Source organism: Athene noctua, chromosome Z (genome assembly GCF_965140245.1).
Source record: "Athene noctua chromosome Z, bAthNoc1.hap1.1, whole genome shotgun sequence".
NCBI lineage: Eukaryota > Metazoa > Chordata > Aves > Strigiformes > Strigidae > Athene > Athene noctua.
The window spans coordinates 6322105-6347303 of record NC_134077.1 but is presented as its reverse complement, the minus strand read 5'-3'; the positions used below and the strand labels follow the sequence as shown (position 1 = coordinate 6347303).

Here is a 25199-nt window from a genome sequence, read left to right as displayed (position 1 = left end):
TTCATTATCAGTCTTTGGATGTGGTATATTAGACATATGTCCCGGTTTTCCCCACCCGAGGTATATTTAGAATTATAAAGCTATATAAACAATGTTTGGAAAATGTCTCAGGAAGAAGTCTCATTCAACACCCTGCACAAAACAGTAGCATTGTATAATTATACTCATTCTATAGACAACTGATTAAAAATCATGCAGTCTAGTTTCCAAGTATCATTCATGACTCATAGATGTCTTATAGATGTATCAATTTAACAATTATTATAATTCCTGTTATAATTAATTTGTTGTCACAAAGAATTTAGTTGAAAACAAAGTTAGAGCAATCAATAATGAGTCTGAAAAAGTGAAAAACAACACTTAAGTATTGACGGTTAAAGACACTGCTTTATATCTTTACCTCAATATACAAAGTTAAGACATTTCAAAATAAAAGTGTAATTAAAAAGACATATAAATAATGTAGGTGCCTGAAGAAAGCAGAGATGCTCAGGCACTGTTTCAATAGATCTGTATTTGGAGAGCACATCACTGAAGTCTTCAGAACCAAACAACACACAATGTAAAGCTGTTTTCAAATACCAGGAGCTTACAGTTGTCCACAGTTATACTCTGGGCCAAAACGTCCCAGATACTACTCACAAGGCTAAGGAGCTGGTTATCCATGCCATGTCTGTCAGCAAGCTAAATTATCAATGAGAAAAAATAACGTGGAAATTGCAGTACCACCCTCTTGACTCCTAAAAAACTAAAAAAAGTTTTCATTTCCGTAATAAAAAAAAATCAGATTTAAAGTGTGCCATCATTATAAAGAGTACCATCAGACAACACATGTGGGACAAGCAGAAGATCAGGCCCAGTCACATGGGGTTATGAAAGGCAGGTCCTGCCTGACAGACCTGATCTCCTTCTACAACAGGGTGACCTGCATATTGGATGAGGGAAAGGCTGTGGATGTTGTCTACCTTGACTTTAGCAAGGCCTTTGACACCGTTTCCCACAGCATTCTCCTGGTGAAACTGGCTGCTCGTGGCTTGGATGGGCACACGCTTTGCTGGGTAAAAACTGTCTGGATGGCCGGGCCCAGAGAGTTGTGGTGAAGGGAGTTAAATCCCGTTGGCGGCCGGTCACGAGTGGTGTCCCCCAGGGCTGGGTGTTGGGGCCACTCCTGTTTAACATCTTTATTGATGACCCAGACGAGGGGATCGAGGGCACCCTCAGTCAGTTTGCAGATGACACCCAGCTGGGTGGGAGTGTTGATCTGCTCGAGGGTGGGGAGGCTGCAGAGAGACCTGGACAGGCTGGAGCCATGGGCTGAGCCCAACTGGGGGAGTTTCACTGAGGGCAAATGCCGGGGGCTGCCCTTGGGCCACAACAACCCCCAGCAGGGCTACAGGCCTGGGGAGGAGTGGCTGGAGAGCTGCCAGTCAGAGAGGGACCTGGGGGGTGATTGACAGCCGGCTGAACAGGAGCCAGCAGTGTGCCCAGGGGGCCAAGAAGGCCAATGGCATCCTGGCTTGTGTCAGCACTGGTGTGGCCAGCAGGGACAGGGAAGGGATCTGAGCCCTGGGCTCGGCACTGGGGAGGCCGCCCCTCGATTCCTGTGTTCAGTTTTGGGCCCCTCACCCCAAAAAGGCCATTGAATGACTCGAGCGTGTCCAGAGAAGGGCAACGGAGCTGGGGCAGGGTCTGGAGCACAGGTCTGCTGGGGGAACTGGAGGGGTTTAGTCTGGAGAAGAGGAGGCTGAGGGGAGACCTCATCACCCTCTACAGCTCCCTGCCAGAAGGGTGCAGAGAGCTGGGGATGAGTCTCTTTAACCAAGTAATAATTGATAGAACAAGAGGGAATGGCCTCAAATTGCACCAGGGAAGGTTTAGAGTAGATATTAGGAAGCATTTCTATGCAGAAGGGGTTGTTGGGCGTTGGAATGGGCTGCCCAGGGAGGTGGTGGAGTCCTTGTGCCTGGAGGTGTTTAAGAGTAGAGTTGATATAGCACTGAGGGATATGGTCTAGTTAGGAACAATTTTTGTTAGGTTAATTGTTGGACTGGATGGTCTTCAAGGTCTTTTCCAACCTAGACGATTCTGTGATCCTGTGATACAAGGATAATAATTGATTTAAATATTGAACATGGGTCATCTCTTCCCCCAAAGACAGTACCTGCACAGAAGTCTCTTGAGTGCTTAATATAAGTGGACTTTATATTCCATCCAAAGCCAAAAGCGGGATGTTTTGATTCTAATGGACACATGGAAGGAAGTGTTCCCTCTTCGTAGCCACTGCTATTACAGGTGAGATATTTGTTTGCTATGTGAATACTAGAGCAATACTAGCCCTTTTTTTTTCAAGATATTTTTATTTTCAAATTTCTATTCTTATGTGTCCTGGTTCAGTCAGGATAGGTTTAAGTTTCCCCAGCAGGGAGGGGCAAGGGATCTCCAGGTGGGTTATTCATACCATGCTGACATCAGCTCCGACGTGGCAGGACGGGAAGATTTTTCCTTTGTGGCTTTTGTTGCGGGAAGCACGCGGAGCAGGCTGGCTGTGTTCACTGCAGTATTTCTTTGTATATCTTTTGTCTTGTTTATTGTTTTTATTATTGCTATTGTTTTTGTTCAGATTGTTTATTACACTGCTGTATTAAATTTCTCCTTATTTTAACCCGGGGATTGTGCCCTACTTGTGTCCAAGGATTGGGGAGGTACAACGGCAACGTGGTCTCTGGTGCCGGCATGGCCTAAACCAACACATTATATTAAGTTCAACAGTCCCATCCCAATTTTCTACTCCCCTTTCTCCTACCACTATTTTCCTTGGAAAAAGAAGGGAAAAGCAATTCAGGTTTTCACAAAGTCTAAGACCACAGTTGACCATCTATTCTAAATTTCAGAGAACTGACAGTGGACTTCTTAGTATAGAAACTACACATTAAATTGGTGGCAGCTTATTTAAAACATGCATGGTCATTTAATGAATGAAAGCTGTTTCCTTGTATGACATCCATTCTGATAGAAGATAACACCTCACAGTAACACTTTATCCAAAGCCTGTTGGAATCTACAGGTTTTTTTCCACTGATTCATTAGATTTTGAATAAGGACACAACAGTCCAGTTCAAGAAATACCAAAACACCATCTCTAAGCCAACACAAAATATGCCTAAATAGAGATCAGTACTTTTCTAGGTAGAGATAGACATCTGAATCTGAACCTAAAACCTTTTAAAATATTAAATGTACTTCCATGATGTTACCCTTCAAAATGAATTCTCAGTGACTGAATTGCCATCTTCTTCTGTTGCCGTATTCTCAAACCAGACAAATTTTACTATTCTTACATCCAAGTACTTATACCAAGCTGAGATTCTTCAACATTTTTATACAACTAATACAGAAAGAGAAATCAGTCTTTTGAAGATCATTGAATTTCACATAAACCTGAAACTTGTTTCCTATCTGGTGTCAGTGTACAAAGGACAATAACAAATCCTGTGATATTTCTGTTGTATATTTACTACTGCATGTGAAAAACTCTTGAGAACCAAGGAAAGATTAAGAGTAATGATATTAGTAAAATTTCTCGTGTAGTTAAATACAGAGAATGTGACCATTACTTCTTCAGTGCAGGAAAGTTGATAAAAACATCCTCACTATCTTCAGCTGGCTTTGAAGTGCAACATGTTAACTACAAGTTTATGTAACAGAGAAAAACTTCTCAGATGTTGTCAGACTGATCCAGCCATTCACATCATATTCAGAAGAGCACCATCACCTTTTCAATTTGTTTTTTAACATAGAGAGTCATATTATTGATTCTTTAGATTATTGCTCTAAAAGAATAATCTCAGAGTTTGGGGGGTTTTTTTGCCTTCCTTTGAAAGCCTGATATTCTCAAGTGGATAATGATAAGACAAGTGCACAGTATATTTTTATGCATTTTGCAATTACTTAATCGATTTTTGTAAAGAACTGATTTTAGAGCAAATGTGCATTGGTTTTGAAATCTACAACATTTATCAGAGATTGGGTTTTAGTTTATTTTTATATATTTCCAGAGACTTGACAGTAGTAATCTCTATCTCATAAAGGGACCTTCTTGATGCTAATGTTCCCCACATGTTTTGTAGCTGTGTCAGTGTCCTATGAAATGGGATTTGGAGCAGCTGCCTTCTGCTTTCAGTCAGGAGGCTTGCAAAGGATAGGTGGTTGAATGACTCTTTGCAGCCTTCTGGAAACTCATATAGTCACTCTGTTTAACAGCACACACACCTGAATCTCATTCAGTTATCTTTTTGCTAAGTAGCTTTATCTGGTGACAAAGGTCAGGAAGAAATGTTGATACTTTTCTCAATACTACTCCCATTTTAAAAGTCCTCATCTTTTCCATATTTTTTCAATATTTCTTCCTGAACTCTGGGTATACAATGAATGTCAAAGTCTGATAAGTTTGACCAGGCGTAAATATAGAAAATGAGCCAGGGAAATCTCTATGAATGGTCAAATAGATGCTGTAGAGCAAGAAATTCAACATTTAAATCCATTGAATTTATACTTATATCCATTTAATTTCTATAATTTAATTTTAAGATTGCATCTAATGGAGAAATAGAGACTGAATTCTTGACTCTATAAGAAGATCCCTCTTGGCTGACTCTCTCAAGGGATGAGAGGCCTTGCAGAGGGATCTAGAGAGAGACTGGAGCACTGGACAATCATCAGTGGCATAAAATTTAACAAGAACAAATGACTGATTCTACACCTTGGACACAAGTATAAACTGGGAGAGGAGTGGCTTGAGAGCAGTCCTACAGAAAGGGATCTAAGGGTGCCAGTTGACAGCACGCTCCATGTGAGTCCACAGTGTGCCCTGGCAGCCAAGAGGGCAAACATCACGCTCGAGAGCATCAAACACAGTCAAGAAATTAATTGACAGTATTGATCTACCTTTGAGAACTCAAATAGAGAAAACGTATCTTCACGTACAGACAGACCTTCAAATATAAATCATCGTATAGAAACCTGAATCTGTATTACCCATCTCACTGGTATGGCTAGGGATATTCCTTTTTAGAGGCTATCATATGTAAAGAAACTGACAGACACAACATCATATCACTCTGCTTTTGAAAATCTATTCACTTGGTGGAGTGTCCGTTTGCATTTGATACGGCCTTCCTGCACAAGTCTGTCCAAGACTGTGAAATTTTAGTGGGATATTGCTCATGCTAACCACAGCACTGGTCAGGGAAGACTGGAATTGATCTGTAATGTCACTAATGCAACTGCATAAATTCATGCCAGCCCCTGAGCTGACACATAAAGAGCATTGCTTCCTCCTCCCTGATGCATGCAAAGCACACGTAAAGGTCAATTACGTTCCAATAAATCACTCTCAGAAGACTTATAGAAATCTTGGTGTTTGTGAATAAAAACCGTGCAGAAACACATACATGAAGAAAATAAGCAGATTACATTAATTCTTAGAAAATGTTAGAGATGTAGCATGAGGAAAAAATAAAACATGAGAGGAACTGTCCTAAATTACAGTGACACAAGCATAGTATTATCACACAGCTTTTGAAATGTAAAGAGAAAATGCCTCTTCTTTGCACAGTAGAAAGAATCTGACAATATTTATCTGCTTAACCTGAATATATTAAGACAGAGAAGCATGGACAAAGAGGTGAAATAATGAGAGTCTAGGAATAAGGAGGTGCGTGATTTGTGCTCCCTTAACTCAGTTATGCACCACATGTTCAGCCCTGACACATGTGCACTAGCTATTTACTCATATTGCACCAGATGACTCAACCACTTGTTTTCAGGAAAGCAATTTGTTCAACTCAATTACTGTAGTCAGCCACTAGATAGTTTAAATTACATATCATCTGTCTCTTATGCAAAGTTCTCACTTCATTTGTCTCTTTGATTGTTTCAGATGCCAGTTTGCCGTACAGGAGATAACATAAAAGGCATCAGACATAATTTATCAAATATCACAATTTCTAGGTCTGATGATGTGCAAATTGGTCTCCCATTCAGAGAGAAAAAAGGCAATCTTGGGAATGAGACTCTGTCCTTCAACTTAGTTCTTAGCTCTGTATTCAGTTTTTGGACCTAATAATGGCTGATTGTATAGTTTTCATTTCAGATTCTCCAAAGTATCTACAGTCATACACTACCCCAGTACTTGTAGTTGAAAACTGGTGAAAAAAATTAATCTCAACTGCAAGTTTAGAGAGAAGTACACATTACAGAGCCATTCAGCTTGTGGAAGATCAAATTTTAGCGTAGATGAGTAGGTATGATAATAAATAAAACTATAGCGATGCCAAGACAGGATGGAATTCATTTATCCTAGTAAGAAATGAGTTTAAAATGGGAATTTTCTTTAAAAATAAAATGGTTGTTGATATAGGTATGTATAGATATATGTCTGGAAATTTAGTACATAGTATTAAGTGGTACTTACTGTCAGGGCAGAAATAAATTCCTTTCCACAACACACTCCCTTAGGTGACTTACTTTTTGTCGTATACTTAGATAATTCAGCTTTGTAACACATTATCTTTGCTTTTGTGTGAGAAAATGGAGACAGGCAGTTGTACTTGCTCTCTCCACAGAAATGCCAGAATTGCTATACCCCATAAGTTTTCTGCTCTCTAGAGGAATTAATTGGCCCGAATCCAAAGGGAAAGAAATATCATAAACTACAAAGTATTTGTTGTCCTCGGATGAATTTTTCATGCCCTTGGATCACTGACCGTGATGAATCAAGTGACACAGAACAAGAGATCAATCAAGAACAAGTGCCAGCGAAAGTGAGAAGCACAGCAGACAAAGTGATATCAATGTCAGAAGATATGTCTGCTCCGTGAAACACTGACTCATCTTTCTCCAAAATCTCTAAATATGGTGATACCATTTCGAGACTGTTGACTTAACATGCTTCAGTGAAGCTGTGAATATCAAGTACCTATCTGGTAAGATCTGCCTGAATGCAAGCAAAGCAAAGCCTTGCACGCTGTCAGCTACCTTCAATCTTATATTATTATATTTCTGGAAAACTTAGCTACCCTGTGATTAAAAATAGTCCTTACAGAGATGTAGTCTGTGATGGTGCTTCTACCTTATGTGATTCTTAAAAGAATTTAAATTACATATATTTTATAAAGTATTATAGAAAAATCCAAGGTACTTACTGTAAACAAAATTAACACTTTCTAAACAATAAGTGACTCACAGTTTGGTACGTGAAGAAGCTAAAATTTTCAGTTGGAAAATGGATGAAAAGAAGATTTCAGGACAGCTTACTGTCCAGTAATTGCTTACTGTTTGCTTCACTGAAAATAAAAAAGTCATAAATCTAACTTGTCTTAATATAAGCAAAGCATAATTGGAAGCTTCACCTCTGGGCATGTTAAAGGTTATTGTATTAGAACAGGGAACTCCAAAGTTAAATTCATCAGTCTGCATGAGCTGAAAGAAGCTAGCTTTTTAGAAGAGCGACTGAAAAATTCTCACGCACCCAGTGGATTAAGGTCTGAGAAAGACATACACCATGATGACCACCAGATTATGAATTTTTAGTTTAAAGGGGGGCATTATTATCACTGAAATTATAGATGGTTTTAATAGATGAAAACTGCCTTCAGAACAAATTTAAGTGAAGCAGTCATATAGAACTTGTATTAAAAAGAATAAACATTGATAAATTCTGCAATAAAGGAACTGGTGCTAAATAATACAATTTATTATGTTCAGGAAGTCTCCACATCAACCACAGCCACCCCTGCCAAAATTCAGGCTATTCCCACCTATCCTTTGACAACTAGTCATCCTATAGTTGCCTAGTCATCCAAGTTTGTCTCAAAAAATGGAAAGCATTAAGTATCTAGGATGGTGCACCTCACTCCACCAACCAGAGTGAGTGCCTACATATCTAGACTCAGATAAACTGAAATTAGGCAAGACAAATTTCATCACTAGTACTTAAATTTTTCCCCACCGAGTTTCCTGGATGCTTCTTTCTGTCATATCCCAGAGCTACCTAAATCTTGAACACCTAACTAGGTGTTCCACATTTAAGTCCATCAAGGTGTAAAATAAACTATTATTTGTCTTTTGGAGTTTTAGTTTGGGAGAAATTCTCAGAGAAGAGGAATACTGGGCCTTGTCCAAAACACGTCCAAGAAGCAGCTGGCTGTGCCTCCCCATCTGCTCAACAATTCAATAGCTCTAAAGTAGGCATTCACAGTTCCTTTTCTGTTTGAGGACATATACATTAATTTTGCTGATTGCTTAGTTTACAAAACGTATTATAGACTCTCTTTCTTTTAATTGTTATGTCTAGTTGTAACATCTTCAGAGAATTTCTCTTAGTGGTTATCACATTTATCTTAATTTGCTTATTCAGATGACACAGGCTGTGAAGAAATTGTTGGATAAAGTTCAAAGAACATGTCACCTGGCACCACAGATTCTGCTGCACATGATGACCACAAGGTGGCTTAAGTATCTGCAGAGATGTATCATTTAATAAATTTTTAAAAGTATTCTACATTTGAAAGTCAGAAAGCTTCTTACATACAAAGGCAGGCAGATATCTCTGGTCTCATTTTACAGATGGGAAACAAGCAGAGAAATAGGATTTACACTAGACCACAAACCAGTATAAAATATGGAAATCAGATAAAAGGCTAAGATTCTGTGATCCAATGCAACTTTTTTACAATTAGATGATCAGCAGCAACATAACCCCATGTTCCAGTGTCAGGGGATTAGGAAGCTTAAACCAGAAACATATTTACATTTACTCATGTATTATGCTTGCAATATCTTTCTGGTTTCCACCAGCATATGCATCAGCTGCCACAATAACAATACCAGTGGCTTGATTGCTATACATCATGCAGCTTAAATTTATTTCTATTTAAAAGTAAGTGATAAGATCATTAATCATACAGAATTATGTATTTAAAAACCGCAAATTAAAACCCAGCCACAGATTTATGGCTCCCTGGGGACTACTAGTTCACTCAAACTTTTTGTGTCTTTTGAACTCCCAAAGCCTAACAAATAGATAGGTTTAAACAAAGATGGTGACAGGGGAAACAACTCAGAAATACACAGCCTTAAGCTACAGTCGTTAAATGAATTTATGAAGAAAATAATTTTATTTTTTATTTTGATAATATTTTGTTGCATTTATGTCTATGAAATCAGACACAAGAAAGAGATAATACCTCATCTGCCTTTAATAACTGTCACTTCAGTCAGTCTTGTCCACTGTACTTCAATATTAACCTCTGTTATTGGTAAGAACATGCTAACAGTCTGTGGACATCACCGTTCAGAACTGGCTATTCCCTGTTGCAGGGCTGATCTAAAGATTTGCCAAGAATCCTGACAAGGCCAAGAAACTACTACGTTTTCAGAAATAACACCTGGACATTGAGAACTACAGCCCATACCGCAGAGATGCCGAGAGTTGTGGTGTGAAGGCAGCACTGCTGTCCTGCTCCAGCGTGTATCCTGCATGGCACTAAGACTGCTGCTGACCCACGACACTGTCTCAGCTGCGCTGCAACCACGTCTACATTCTGCATGTGGTTGATATTGTCTCAGAGTTACTGGGCTGTCATAGAAGACCTTCAAAAGCAGTTTGGTTTCCCAGACTCAATTTCCAAATACTGTGTTGTACGGAGAAATCTGAGACTGAGAATTGAAGACCTGGTGTGGAGGATTACTGCAATACTGGCCAGGGCTGACCTGCAGCACAGACTTCAACAGAAATCCTTCCAGGAAAGACATTTAAAGTGATTTAATTCTCCTTGGAACTGTTGGTACTTTAGCAGTAGCGCCAAATGTTAGGGATACTGACCTACCTTTTGCCAATGATGATTTAATGATGTTATAAATATGGCATTCCTTATTTCATGTGCAAAAAACGTAGCATGCCATGAATTTCTTCCCATGTGACAAAAATTCAAGAACTCTGTAAGTACCTTAGTACCTGACTGTAAAACTCATCTGGATTCAGCGCTGGGGTTCCCCAGGAGCATGTGAGACAGCTGGATGGCAAATAATTCTAAACCACTGTGTGTTCACTGTAGAGATGGCCTACAAGTCTGTGACTAAACCAGTGTTGGTAACACCAATGATTCGGCTATTGCTGAACAGAGCTTGCAGAGCATCAAGGCTTTTTCTTTTCTCCACTCTGCCCCCAGCAAGTACGCTAGGGGTAGGCAAGAAACTGGGATGAGACACAGTTGATCCAAACTGAGCACAGAGATATTCTGTATCATATGATGTCATGTTAAAAAAAAAAAAAAAAAAAAAAAAAGCTCAAGGGAAGTAGGAGGAGGCAGGGACATGAATGGTTATGGCACTTGTAGTCCTGAGTAACCATTGTATGTGCTGAGGCCCTGATTTTCAGGAAGAGGCTAAAAATCTATCTGCCTATGGGAAGGAGTGAATAAATTATTTTTCTTTGCTTCTACACACAGCTTTTTCTTCAGGTATTAAACTGTGATCTAGACCCACAACTCTTTATGTCTTCTTTCTTTCCTGTAGAAGAGGTGAGGGAGAAAGAGGCTGGGTGGGTGTTTGGCTGTTGCCTGGGGTCAAGCCACCACAATTACTCACCCAAAGACTTATGTCTTAAACTCCAGAAACTTCTTTGTAACTCAGGAACATTTATCTTGTTAGCTCTTTTCTTCCATAATATATCAAAATCAAACCACATTTGAGGTTCTTTTGTCCTTCAATTCTGTTATAAATTCTATTATAATATTTGCTGGACACAAGACTATTTGATACTTCTCCCCAAAACTACAGAAATTACTAGAGTATTTCCTGGATTTTCCTCTCTCTCTGCTCCATTCCGTTTAACCATGCACTGTTTTAATAATTTTAATGCAGATATTTGAGCAGGTAGGGCAGAAAATAGAGGTCAAGACATCCTATGGTAATCTCAAAGAGTCAGTCAAGAACAAATGCAGATTTCTTTCAGCTGCATAATTTTTCCTGTTTCCCTTCCCTCCCCACCTAATCCAGTGTGAGTGGCTTCCCTATTAAAATGCATTCATTTGGATGGAACTCAGTATAAGGAAAAAAAAAAAAAAGAAAAAAAAAAGCTGTATTCTTTCTGCTCTACTGCTAAGGTCAAGCAAAGAGTCTGTGTTCAGCTGCCAGTTTTCTTTGTGATATGTGAGGCAGCACAGAACACAAATTGCATTTCCACTCTTTCTTCATCTCCTCTTTTAAATGCCACAATACTGACAGTAATCACTGAGCTGAACAGATATGACACAGAAGACACTGATGGAACAAATAAGGCGCATCCTATCTTCGGTTTCCAGTGTTAAAGTAAACAAATATGTATTTTGTTATCAGTTTAGCTAGAGACGGTATTGAAGATAGGTAAGTTTTTAACACTGTGCCATTGTGGGAAACTCATCATATGTTAAACATCCTGAAATTAGTATAAATATAGAAATAAATTAGAGATATAAAAAATTCAAAATGGGAACAGAAAACCTGTTTCACAATAGATTATCAGTCTCAGACCTTCAACACTGACATATTCCTGGTAAAATATTTTATTAGTAGGAAAAACACTTAAAATAATTTTATGAGAAAGATAAAATGAATTTTGAAAGAGAGCATGGGCTCCACACACTGTACTAACATAAACAGGTGATATTTTACTTTTCCCACATCCCTAAAAAATTCTACCATATGCTCAAAGGGAGAGCCTGCAAGAAAAAAATAGAAAAGTGGGAGGAAGGAATTAGAAGGAAGTAATTCTATCACCAACTTCTTAATGATTTTTTAGCAACATGTTCTGCACTGAACCTGAAAATAATTATTCATGGTATTTGTCTGTTGCGTTGAACTTGAACTGTGAGTCAGGGAAGCCTTTGATTCCCTCAAGATCTTTCATCACAGTGCAAGCTGGTATTGTCTAGCTAGTTTATTTCCTGAGCAATCATGTCAACTACAGCCTATCTAATTTCTTCCCAGTCCACATCCTACTATTTGTTGTGACTAAATTAACATTGGTGGTGCTAAAGATACTCCCATGAGTTCCAGCTCTGTGAAGTATTCACTGCCTACAATTTTTATCAACATCATCTGAGATACTGAGAGCCAGGAAAGGAAGAGTTAAAAATTTCTTGGCACGAAAATTTTAATTAGTGAATTTTTCCTGCTTATAGACAAGAAGAAATATACTTCATTAACAAGCTTATTAATGTATTTTAATTACACCACTTTAAAGTATCCCAACATATAAACTGGTTTAACTAATACTTGAAACTTAATATACTGATATTTATCCAGCAGGTTCAGTGATGCTTTAGAAACATATGATACAGCTTCATAAACTAGTTTTATCCATAATTCTTTTTATATTAAAGGCTTTCAATCACCAAATAATTCTATTCTTTAGACATACTGTCACTGTCAGTCAATAGAAGTGGTTATTTCACTGGGTTTTGCAGAGCTTTGTGTTGTTCTTTGAATAACGTTGGCACCAACAACTATTTTCCTTTAAAAGTGAAAAAGTGTGTTACTTTGCACTTATAAATATATCTCACATGAGTATATTTCAATGATATGTGTATTTAAATCTGTTTATAGTCACTGGCATTTTGGTTTTTTTTGTCTTCATGATGCCATTTGTCCATATTTGATTATAGGGAGGTAGCTATTCCTTTATAGGCATGTTTGATGAGCAGTAAAAGCTAGGAAATATGACTGAAGGTAACAGCTGGGTCACAAAGAAAATACTTATATAAATACATATAATTTTGCTTTGCACCCTGATATAATATTTTTCCTAGATTGGGAGAAAAGAACTTGATTTATTTCCTGGTACTGCGTGAAATATAACTCCAGTACCACTGTGATTCATTAATTTTTTTGAGATTTTGGTGTGTGGATGGATGTAATACTTCAAGGAACAGAGAACAGTCTGACAAATGCTGTGCCTCCCACTGAGGTATTGCTAAGGCTGGGGCCCACAAACTCCCCACAGTTTTGGATGACTGTAAGAACACTACACAGGAGAAGCATGGCTTTGCCTAGCACTCCATAAATGTATGTTAATATTTTAACTTACACATCCTTGTTCATGGCTGAGGAAAGCTTCTAGAGCACCTGAGGAGTTGGGAAAAGAAAGGGCTATGCCTGGAAGATTTATGCTGTTGCCTCTCCAGCTTCATACTCTAAAAAGCCAATGGGTTAGAAACATGGGATAAGAAGTTACAGAGACAGGAGAAAGATGAACTAATGTGACATTTTGGCCACCAGTACCTGCAGGAGGTGTTGGGGTATGACCATAGTCCAGTAGTAACTAGATGGATAAGCACAATCAAAGGACAGCATCTGAAACCAATGCTCTTCAAAGTAAGAACTACTGCCTTTTCCTTCTATCCCTTTACTCCCTTACTATTGATTTAACTCATCTTTGTCTAATTTTCTGTTCTCAGTCTTTTTCTATGCCTCTGTTTTTTCTAAATTCTTGTTCTCTGTCCTCAGTTGTTCACCTCTGCTACATTTCCCCTTCCCACAGCTCATTTTGCTTCTTTGGGTTTGTTTTTGGTTTTGGTTTGGTTTTTTTTTTTTTCCCTAACCACTTCCCCACCCTCAAATATCACAGCCAATTGTCATTATGAGCATGTTATCTGAAAAAAAAAAAAGTGTAAATTTATATGATTTAGTAACTGATGTTATGTCAGACATTTAATAATTTGTATCTTGGTCAATTTTCATGGAGGAAAGATTTAAGAAATGGGTCTTTTGACTTCCACTTTTATAAAGACAGATGAGTAAACAAAGTACCCATTGAGAGAGAGACTACGATGCAAATTCACAGCTATTACTAGACACTGGAAAATGCACTGAAACTCTTGTAAGTGAAAGAAGGGCATAAGAAACAAGGTTTCTGGAGCTCTTGGGGGGCTATTTGATTACTGTGATAGATTGTCCTTTCTTCTCCTCTATTCCCAGCAGAGAAATAAAGTGTCTCTAGAGCATATCTACAAGCATAATGAGACCTCATGAGGCCCAGGAATACTTTTTGGCTGTAAGCAGTGGTAGATACTGTACAAAGCAGACCTCACGGATACTGGGTGTGATGTGAACAGATCACCCTGTCACCAGGCAACTCAGGTAAGATTATTCACTATGTATAAAATGTCTAACATTACTTTTTATTCAAACCAAGGAAGAAACATTATTTCTATTTAAGAAATCCCCCAAAAATCTTTAGAGAATAGGAAACTTTTCAGCCTGCCTGGCATTCTGCATGATTTAAGAATCTAGAGTTCTGTAGATTTGAAACAATCATGATTTTGCTCGTCATTAGTTTTGGTTTTGAACATTCTGAGTAAAAATCTGAAACAATGGTACATATTTTGCAAGCTGAAAAAATGGCATTTCTGTAACGACACTGCAGATCCTGTTCAGCAGGTAAGAGTTCAGTATAAAACAAGAAGCTGTCATGCAGTTGTGGACTGGCAAAGTTACTAAGGAATAAGAAGATCTGACAGAGAATATGAATTTTAGCTAGGGTTCCTTTATTTTGTGCATGTGAAAATGGATGACAGCTGCAGAAGTACAAAACTGCATAGCACTTCTATAAGATTGCAAGGAATGAAATTAAATAGCTCTTCTAGTAGCTGTAGTCGACCTAGGTTAAAGAAGAACCACATGCAGCAGTCAGTTGATTACAGGTTTTACTTTGCAAAATATTATAAAATTCAATTTTAACATTTAAAACCATATTTGGGCCCACCATCACATCCCCTGAAATAACTAATTTAGTTATTAATTTTTATCTGAATGAAAAGATAAACTACTGCTTTTCAACAGGTAACTGAGCTGAAAACATATGTCTGCTGGAAGACAGAATCACAATAGCCTAACTTGGCAACTCCTGAGATAGTCTTTTGTACATACACCCCTGCACACACACACTGTCGACTCTCATGGTTTAACCTCAGTTGGCGATTAAGTGCCATGTAGATGTGTTTTCACTCTCCCCTACCCAGTGGTTTAGAGGAGAGAGAAAAGAAAAGAAAAGAAAAGAAAAGAAAAGAAAAGAAAAGAAAAGAAAAGAAAAGAAAAGAAAAGAAAAGAAAAGAAAAGAAAAGAAAAGAAAAGAAAAGAAAAGAAAAGAAAAGAAAAGAAAAGAAAAGAAAAGAAAAGAAAAGAAAAGAAAAGAAAAGAAAAGAAAAGAAAAGAAAAGAAAAGAAAAAAGAAAAGAAAAGAAAAGAAAAGAAAAGAAAAGAAAAGAAAAGAAAAGAAAAGAAAAGAAAAGAAAAGAAAAGAAAGTAAAAAAAAAAAAAGTAAAAAACATGGGTTAAGATAAAGACAGTTTAAAAGGACAGAAAAGTAAGGGGAAATAATTAGAGAACATACAAAACAAGTGATGCACAACACAATTGCTCAGCACAAGCTGACCAATGCCCAGTCAATCCCCAATATGCAGTGTCCGTCCTTGGCCAACTCCCCCCAGTTTATATAGTGGGCATGATATCACATGGTACGAAATATTCTTTTGGCTCGTTTCGGTCAGCGGTCCTCGTTGTGTCCCCTCCCACCTTCCTGTGCCCCTCATCCTCTGTTTGCCAGGGCAGCATGAGAAGTTGAAAAGTCCTTGACATAACAACTAAAATATTGGCGAGTTATCAACATTATTCTCATCTTAAATCCAAAACACAGCACTATGATAGCTAGTAGGAAGAAAAATAACTTTATTCCAGCCAAAAGCAGGACATCCACACAACTTGAAACAAAGTGGTTTTAACCAGTGTCTCCACTGGGATCTGGTTAGTGGGTGAGTAATGCATTAGCAAATCATAGCTTGCAGCAAAGTGTCTTCCCAAGACAGAAAGACCGCTGAAGCTGGGACCCTGCGCAATGCTTTGCTAACATTTGATAGCTGTCAGTGGAGCAGTGTTAGCATGATGAGGCTTCTAGCTTCTAGCAAAAAACATTAGAAAGACTTGAAGGCATAAAGGAAGATTAATTAAAGTCAATGAAAAAATTAAAAGTGGAAAAGGAATACCAGAGGAGTGGAAGGAAATAAAATGAAAAGTATGGAAGGCAGCAACAGAAGAAAAAAAAAAAAAAAAAAGAAAAAAAGAAAAAAAAATCTTTCCTAATTGTGCTTTGAAGAGTGTCCCTAATGGATTTAATCTCATCCAAATTCTAGCAGATACCATGTGCCGAAAATGCTGCAGATGGCTCAGCTCAGCAGCAGGGATGGCTTGGAAGGGAAACAGTTCCTGTGGCTGTCTCAACAGATTGTTTGCAGCAAAGATACCGACAGTGCCCAGTCATTGTCATGAAACAATTCTTGTTCCCTTATTTGAGACTTCAGTCTGGGCATTTCAAGTGGCAGATCTGTGTGTGGTTGAAACCAGGAGGGTCCTTGATAGTTCAGTTCCTTATGCTGAGGAACAGCCCAGAAGGTTTCCTATCTCTTAGTAGCAAGTGGTGTGAATGGGAAAAACTGACCAGTATACACCTCACTGCAATCCTAATCGTGTAAACGAAGGATTTTCCATAAATCACACCATGAAAATCAGATTCATTTATATAACCTTCCATGAATTCTAATCACTTCACATCATTGTTCATGCAGAAGAGGTTTTAATGAAGGTCCCAAATCAGTAAAACCCATTTCCCTCAGCAGAATGCAGAACAGGTTTTTTACAGGTGGTGATGCTAATGGATCTACTTACCTTCCACCTGCATCATCACCCAACATACACATTAGGTGGCCATTACTGTTAGGATGCCACCTGAGCATGTTTCCTGTTATACAGGAGCTCATACTCTAAAGGACGTAGTTTAGCTCCATGTGAGGCAGCATAAATTACATTTTTTGTGCACAACAAACAAGTCCAGTCTTGAGACCACCCTTAGGATCCCTCTCAAGCAGTCTGAACATATAGATGCTGGTTATGCACATTAGTAATGCCACATTAGTCACAATTCCTCACTTGTGTACTTTTAACACATTTCATAATTTTGAGGATGACAGTATTCCTTCTGTGTGATTCTGAAGACTAAATGCTTCTTCTGTTCATTAACATTCATTCTTTGTAATGTATTCTTCTATCTTAAACCAAGTAGACTAATACAGCTTTCACCAACCTGTTCCTTTCAAAGACTATTCCACAATCTGCCCCATCTTTCTTTTAACTATGATTGAAGATATATACTGCTCTTGTTGACCAAAGGAAGTCAGTCCTGAAGTTCTCATATATCTCTAATGTTACGTGTTTTAAGTCTAATTTTACCACTTAACTGGTTGCTCTACATTAAGAAATTCTTGTCCTTTCCTCCTCAAATTTGGGAAAATGTGTATTCTTTTCTTGATATTTATTACCTCCAAATATAATAAATTCTCTATCCCCTATGTCAAAGTGGCACAGTGACCAGCTCCCTTGCTAGCCTTATCCATGTGGATATTCATCATCCGGATGTTATGCTGGGAGAAGCGGGATAGATGGACCCATTCACATCACAGCTCCATCCAGTCCCATTTACATTAAATCACTGTATACATATGCAAGTTGCACAATAAACAATCATGGACAACTGGTTGAGAGACCTATTTGAGTATAGCCATCTGTCATCATAAATCATATTGTGTCAGCCCTTTTATCATCTCTTGATCTTCTCCGAACTCTTTCCTATTCATCAGACAGCTTCTGGTACTGAAGAAACCAGAACTGCAGACAGCTTTTTCAGTAGCCAATTAGTATCTTACATGCAGAAAACATCTTATTAAATGCAGGAGCCGTAATTGAATCCTCCACCCCTCCAACCGTTGAATTATGTGAACTGGCAAAATAATGAAAATATTTTAAACTCATTTCCCCAAGGCAAATAATTCTGGCCACAAGGTCTACCTATAGTCGGGAAAATTAATGAATAAACAATGTGTTTAATCCTTTCAAGTGGATAACAAACACACTAAAGATAAACGAAGAATATTGGAAATGGATCCAGAATTATTTGAATCATCGGCTTCAGCGATCACCACCCAGCAAAGGACTTCTGAAATAGGATAACATGCGGAAATGCAGAATTCATGTCATCACTAGAGAGGTGATAACACAGGTGACTGTGTTGGGGGAAATACCAAGTAACTTAAGAGTTACTGCAGATATTTCTCTGTATGTGATCTCTGTGAACTACACTGGAACAAAATGAATTCTTTATTTCAGAGGAACAAAAAAAAGACCATCAAGAGGAAGCCAACAAACAATCTTGCTTCTAGTAAGACCACTGATAGAATAGCATGTGAATTTTTGGAATTCATATTGAGAAAGTGATGTGGAAATACTAGGGCACTCAAGGATACAAAATGTTCTGAGCAGGAAAATATACTTCTACAAGTGAGGTTTCAGATGCTCAGTGTATTGAAGAGAAAGGAGATCAAGGTGTGAACAGATCATTGTCTATAGTTATAACAGATAGGAAAGTAAGAGAATAGGAAGATTTTTATAGCTGTTAACAAAGAAGTGATAAGATAAAATATAAGTTGAAATTACACAAAACTGAGCTTGAAATTGATTCAATAACCTACCTGAAGGCAATTGAAATTTAATACTTTTGTTATCAAAGATCACAAATATATATGAAGTCTGCATTTATAGAGTCTCCAACATTTAACCTGGTTCATGGAAAAAATAGGAGTTGCCCATACCCAGGGATGTAGTTGCCCAGCATTAGTCGGCCTTCCTTATAACGTTGTTTGTGTTTTTTTCATGGTGAAAATACAGCATACACCACCATCAATCTGCATATAGTATTTGTAATTCTTCGTTATAACTATGACTGTAATTCGATTCACAACATCCCAGATATGACAAACATAGCTGGTGGCTTACAGTGTTCAGCGAGGATTTTTCCTCCATAGGTACATATTTGTCAAGAAATATTCTTGTGTCTTTTGGGCCGTATACACAGATGTTATTCTGTTGTGTCTTCTCTTCCTTTCCCACCCTTGCTCTGACACTTCCACCCCAGGACACAGCTGATCTCAGGTTATAGTCTATTAAGCGACCAAGGGAATTTATATGTCATTTTGACTGATACCCATATACTTTCAGAACTGTTACTAAGCAAGGAAGTTTTCCACTGGTCAACAAATAGATATTCTTTCTCCCTCCATCCCCCCCCCCCCTTTTTTTAAAAAAATTATTTTTTTCTTCATTTGAATGAATAGAATTATTTCCCTGAAATTCCCAGGGTCTTATATTTGGTTTTAAAAATCAAAATTACTTTTTTTTTTTTTTCCAGACATAGGATAATGAGGGGACAAACATTTATTTTCAGAGGGATGCAGATGTGTGTCTTTATTAATTTAGTATCTCAATTTATACTCCAGTTGAAAAAAGACGGGTATCTGTGGAGTGATAGAAGAAGCAGCACCAAATGAAACACCAAATATTGTACTTATATTGACACTGGGGAAAAAAAAAAAGAAATTTAGTTTACCTTAACTGTCACCCATAGCATGCCCAGGGACTTGAAAAGCTACTTTTTTCACCATGACTCATACCGAGCAACAACTTAAACCTCTACTTTCACTCTGGCTATTGATTTGTCTTAGAAGACAATAGAAGGCCAAACTCTTTTCCCTGATGCTAGACATTAAAGGGAAACATAGCTATACCTCAGAGCATACTGGGGGAAACAAAAAACAAGCCAAAACCAACAACCCCTCCCCCCCAAAAAAAAGAAAAAAAAAAATCTGTTTGAGCACTGCCTGAGGTGTGTGCTACAATATTGAGTCTTGTGATGGTGCAAGAACAGCATCAGCAGACCCAAATGGTACTTTTCAACCTCAAATCTTTTGATGCCAGTGGAATGTCTATCTTTGATTTTCATCCTTTACGAGTGTAGTCTGGTTCATAAGCAAATTTATGTCCAAGGGATTATCAAACAAATGGAGTGGACCGGTTCTCCAGTACACATTCCATAGTGCTATCTGCACTTACTGGGGAGTCTTACTATGAGGAGGTGTTTGAAATGAATAGGCACATAATCTATCTAGACAGAATAAGAAGGAAAACTAGTAAAAAAATATTTTATTTTTTTTTTAAAGGATATAATCTAATTCCTAGTACAGAAGTTCCCACATCACAAAAGCCATTGTTGTTTTCACACATTTTGGAATTTATTTTGTGTACATAATCCTGAAATTAATTACATGAGTCACCTGTATCTGTAGAAATATGGCTTGTCTGCAACACTGGCAAAAAAATGAGGGAAGTCAATGGGGTAAACATGTCTCTGTTAAACAGGTCAGGCTGAGAAATTTTTTTTCAGATTTTTCCTCTAACAACTCTAACTCTTATCTTTTCTTAATTCCTTCTCCTCTCTTCTCTTTTATTATTTTATGATTGAAGCCTGCAAATATATATCTAGATATTTTCCAAAACTCTATATTAGAACAAAAAAGAAATGTTTTACAAAAATCTTGGGGTAATTATTTGAACAATCACTTTTTTTTTTTTTTTTTTTTTTTTTAAGGTGGCAAGAAATAAACTGGCAATCAGTCTGAGAAATAAATCATGAAAGATGGACATTTTCTCTAAGATGAAAAAAAAAACCCAAACAACTTACTGGTAACAAATATTTATTAAGTTTTGAAGTTTTTTAACATTCTTCTCATCTGAGATGCAACTTTCACGGGATAGGTAACATGAAATTCACTTTGCATCTATGATACATCCCTCCTATGGATAAACATGTAATTCCATTTACCAGGAATAACAGTAAATCATTTTCACTATTAAGTTAAACAGCAGTAGGAAAAATAAAAAACAAAACAACACAAAACAAACAAACAAACAAAAAACAACAACAAACAAAAAAACCCAAAACAAACTAGAGTAACATTTTATTAAATCAATAACATGCATGCAAATTTAGATTATGGTGCAATCTGATCAGAATTTGAAGGATGTTGAGATAATAATTTTTCATTACACAGAGGTTTTCTATTTTATTCCCTTGCACAGGCACATCAATTTTTTTGTTCCTTCCTGTAGTCACTGTACAACCCCTCAGTTAATTATTCTTAATACTTTGCAGAATGTGCTGCAGTTAATTATTGTTATTAGTATAATTAGTTTGCTACATATCAGCCAGAAATGCATGGTGTCAGGATTTAGTATTTTTTATATTTTTGTATACAGTTTTTTTAACACTGGAATACAGAGCTAAATCCAGAGGTCTGAGCTGCATCAGAGTAGGGACCATGAGAGTACTGGGTTCACTGTCCAGGTGCAGACCTCTGAAGATATATATAAGCAAAACCTGTTTCAAAACCACTAAGATTCTTAGGGTTTAAACCCTGCGTCAGGTAAGTTGAAGTAGATTTGAATGGTACTGAGCTGGCCTGAGATTTGTCATTTGACCAGAGAAGACTGATTGGATTTTAACTACAGTTAGAAATGTGTAGTTTTGCTATAGACTATATTCAAAGGAAATTTAGGAGAAAATTTACTTTTATTTTATTTCATTGCAGTTTAATTCCTGTTTCAGCCTAATTTTGGTCCGAACTTGCAACAGAGTGTATAGCTGTTCTTGATGTCAGGCACAACCTACACAAAATAATAAATTAGCATATTGCTCTGAAAAAAAAAGTTCTATTTTCAGAAGTTATTTCAGATAGCTCATTCTAGGGAATCTATAATCTGTACTTGCAGTACAGAAATCAACTCCTAGGTACATATAACACTGTACTTTTTAATTAAATGGCACTATTACCTTTTTGTTATGAACGTTGGGGTTTTTTCTGTTACCGATTTTGAAATGTGAGGACCCTTAAGTAACAATTCTTAAACAATTTGCAGTTTGCACATCATTACTATGAATATGGAGGGTATCAGACTTGGATTTGTTAAATTTATCCTCTGTTACCAATTATTCAGAAATTTCTACTACACTGAATTGCCCAAATAACAGGAGGTCGGCTCTCCTCCTGGACTGTCTGCCATCTTAAAGCACAGAACTGGAGACAAGCCTGATCCCAAAACAAACATTCTGTAAACACCACCATCCAAAGAACATCCCTTGTTGGTGTCCTCTTCCTCATTCTTCCCTGTCCACACATTCAGTTATCACCCTCAGCCCCTTATAATGAGCATGCAATTTTGAATGCATATGGTATGAAATGTCACAGTAAGAGAGCAGAAGAGGGTGGAAAACTGAAGATCAAAATGCCCGGAAGATGTCTGGATGTGAACAATGTCCTGGGCAAAAGGGAACCTTTTAACATTTCTGTAGCTTTTACTCCTAAGGAAAATTCTTTCCAAACTTGAATTATTTAATACCAAACAAAAGAAGAGCCTTTCATCAAAAGAAGTTTCACACTCAGCAACTTAACCTCAGCTGTTGCTGCTTTTATCATGACAAAAAGTGAAGGAAGATGGAGAAGGAGAAAGAAGCCAGGATATTATCAACACACCATCCCATATATCACTTATCTATAAAATTCTGAATTGGAAATCGAACATTTTATTTTTTTTTAATCTCCCATCCTTATTCTACCGTTATCACTTTTAGCAGTTAAATTCATTTTTTCCTGGACAGAGTGAATCTAGGTCATTAGGGAAAAGCAGAGCTCATCTTGGAGAATGAAAGTAGTCATTCAGACCCTTTTCTGCTTTTAATCCAGTGTAAATTAATCTTGTTTATACAACAGTCAGAATGAATTAATGATTTATGGAATTACTTCAATTTTTTTCTTATCTCTATCAGAATACTATCAGTTGGACTATCTCTCAGAATTCTATTCAAGTATTTCATGCCCATTCCACATTGGAAGTTCATAGCCAGTAAATGATGAACTGCCACCTCCTTTCTTCTAGACCCTTAAGTCTCAGTTGATTTTTTTTTTTCCCCAGAACTTTCACTTCTGCGAAAACCACAGAAAGTTTTCATTCGTTCCATTGAATGTCCTAACTATGCACTTTATCCTTTTTTTTTTTTTTTTTTTTTTTTTCTCTAGACCACACAGACACTAGTTCTTCTTGCATAATTATGTGGTCCTCAGCTTTGGAGATGCGTCATTAACTTGTGTAATCCACAGATTTGAAGTTTTTATTCTCATGAAATAAACTGATGTTTTCTGAATAATGAGATTTGGATAAACTTCATTTGTGTTTTAAACTCTTATCTAATAGTAAATGGAAACTCTAAAATTTCCTCAATTTGCATATAAAATTTGGCTGAGATGATTCAATTATATTATGAATATGTTACAGTTTGCAATATCTTTTGATGAATGAGTCTTCAAAACAACATTGTTCTTACAATAATATGTGTGGGAAAGATTGCTGCCATCTTTTGGATGCACTCAGGAAAAAAAAAAAAAAAAAAAAAAGTTACATTTTACTGAAAGTTCCAGATGACATCCTGGATACCTGTTTTACCATGGAAAAGATAATTTGAAATTGCAGAAAGTTACCATGAGATAACCAATAGTTTCTTCTTTCCCATTTTATATAGTGATCATAGCATAACATCTATGCAAGAATTGTTTGCTTGATTAAGCAATACAGATGGGAAATGGCATTCACTGAAAGATGTGCCACTGGAGTTGTAGCCAAACATAACAAGGAAGTGTGGATTATGGATACAGAAAGGAAATTTTATCCACAATCAATATTTAATTTCTTTCATCTAAACCTTGTCTTGTTGTTTGAATAGGAAATAAAAATTGTTTGATTTACACAGTTGTTACAGTTTAGTGTCACAGCTTATTTATCCTGTTATTTCTTTGAAATCTAGCCTGGATATATTTTTTGTTTTGGTTTGGGGTTTTTTGTTTGTTTTCTTCTTCTCTTTTTGTTCTGAATTTTCAGAAGATGTAATCAAATGCTTGTTGTGTGGCCAGCTCAGTACACTGGCTTCTGATACAAACACTGCACATTCAACAAAGTCTTTTTAAGAACAGCAAATTCTAGTGTCAGTGAGAATAAATCAGAGTTGATAATATCTGGGAAAAAGAAAACATTGTCCAGAGAAAATAATGACTCCTCTGAAGAGATAGCATTGTCAGACACTAGCATATCTTGCCAGCACTGGACAGTGATATTAAAATATGCTGCAAATCCACCTTATCGCCTGAAGTGAGACTCTGGCATTTATTCTGCAACTGTCCGGACAAGAGAGGCAACTAACAACAGCTGAGCTGCAATGACACTCAACGAAAAAAGTCAAAAGGAGACATGAGGAAGAAAACAGTCACAGCAGACATCCTCCTCACTTTACACTGAGCAGCTGACTTTGCAGTTAGTTTCATTTCTTCCCGGGGACAAGGACCATCAGGCCAAGTTACATCCACACTGTCCAGCAAACCATCACCCCTCACCAAGTGCTAGAAGGACATGACCACTTGCTCTTAAACTAACAGCAGCAAGCTGACCGCTCTCTCCTCCTATTCAACGGAGCCAAGGTTAGTTTTACAAAAACATCCAATTAAAATGCTTATAACATTTCAGTCTGTAACAAATTAAGCTGACTCATTGCCCCAGTCACGAATTATAGAGTCTTTTATCCAAGCCATGTGCAAGAGAAAGAGGAATGAAATCCCTCATTAAACAACGTTCTTGTTCTGTGAACTTTACTCCAAATTCACCCCTTCTCCCCAAAAAATTCTGTTGCTGAAACTTACCGCTTTTGCCAACTCCTCCTGCTCCTAGCATCACCACCTTGTACTCTCTGGAGCCTGCTGAAGAATTGCTGGAGGAGCTGATCATTTCATTTTCTAGCTCCATCTTGCACGAGGCAGAAGAATGGAGCAAAAGGAAAGAAAAAGCAACTGGCAGGTGCTTTCTCTGATCTTAAACAACTATAAAAGCTTTGCTAAGGAAAAAAAAAAAAAAAAGGCAGAAAAGAAAGGTATAATGCAAGAGGTACGATTTATCAGCCTCACGCTCGCTGCTGTGCCTCTGTTAGCTGGAGAAGGTCTCATAGCAACCACTTTAACAGCTTCCAATAAAAATCTTTCTCTGCCCCCTCCCAGCTCTGTATCATTCTCTGTGTTTCTCTTCCTGGACAGAAGCAGTTTTGTGAGGCTCAAGAGCCCTGGTACCTCTGGGTGTTGCTGTGTCATTGGAATCAAATTGAGCAGTGTCCTGGAAAAAAAAAAATGG

General features: G+C 37.5%; 1 protein-coding gene across 3 annotated transcripts in view; it reads right to left on the bottom strand.

Annotated features, from left to right (window-relative positions):
- The window catches only part of RIT2 (Ras like without CAAX 2), a 175637-nt gene extending 150712 nt beyond the window's left edge, over positions 1–24925 (bottom strand). For all 3 annotated transcript variants that reach the window (XM_074932026.1, XM_074932027.1, XM_074932028.1), the window contains exon 1: positions 24719–24925. In XM_074932026.1, the coding sequence (XP_074788127.1) occupies positions 24719–24821 (103 nt within the window). In that variant the 5' untranslated portion in view covers positions 24822–24925. The remainder of the gene's footprint in view (positions 1–24718) is intronic.
- Between the last annotated feature and the right edge of the window lie 274 nt (positions 24926–25199).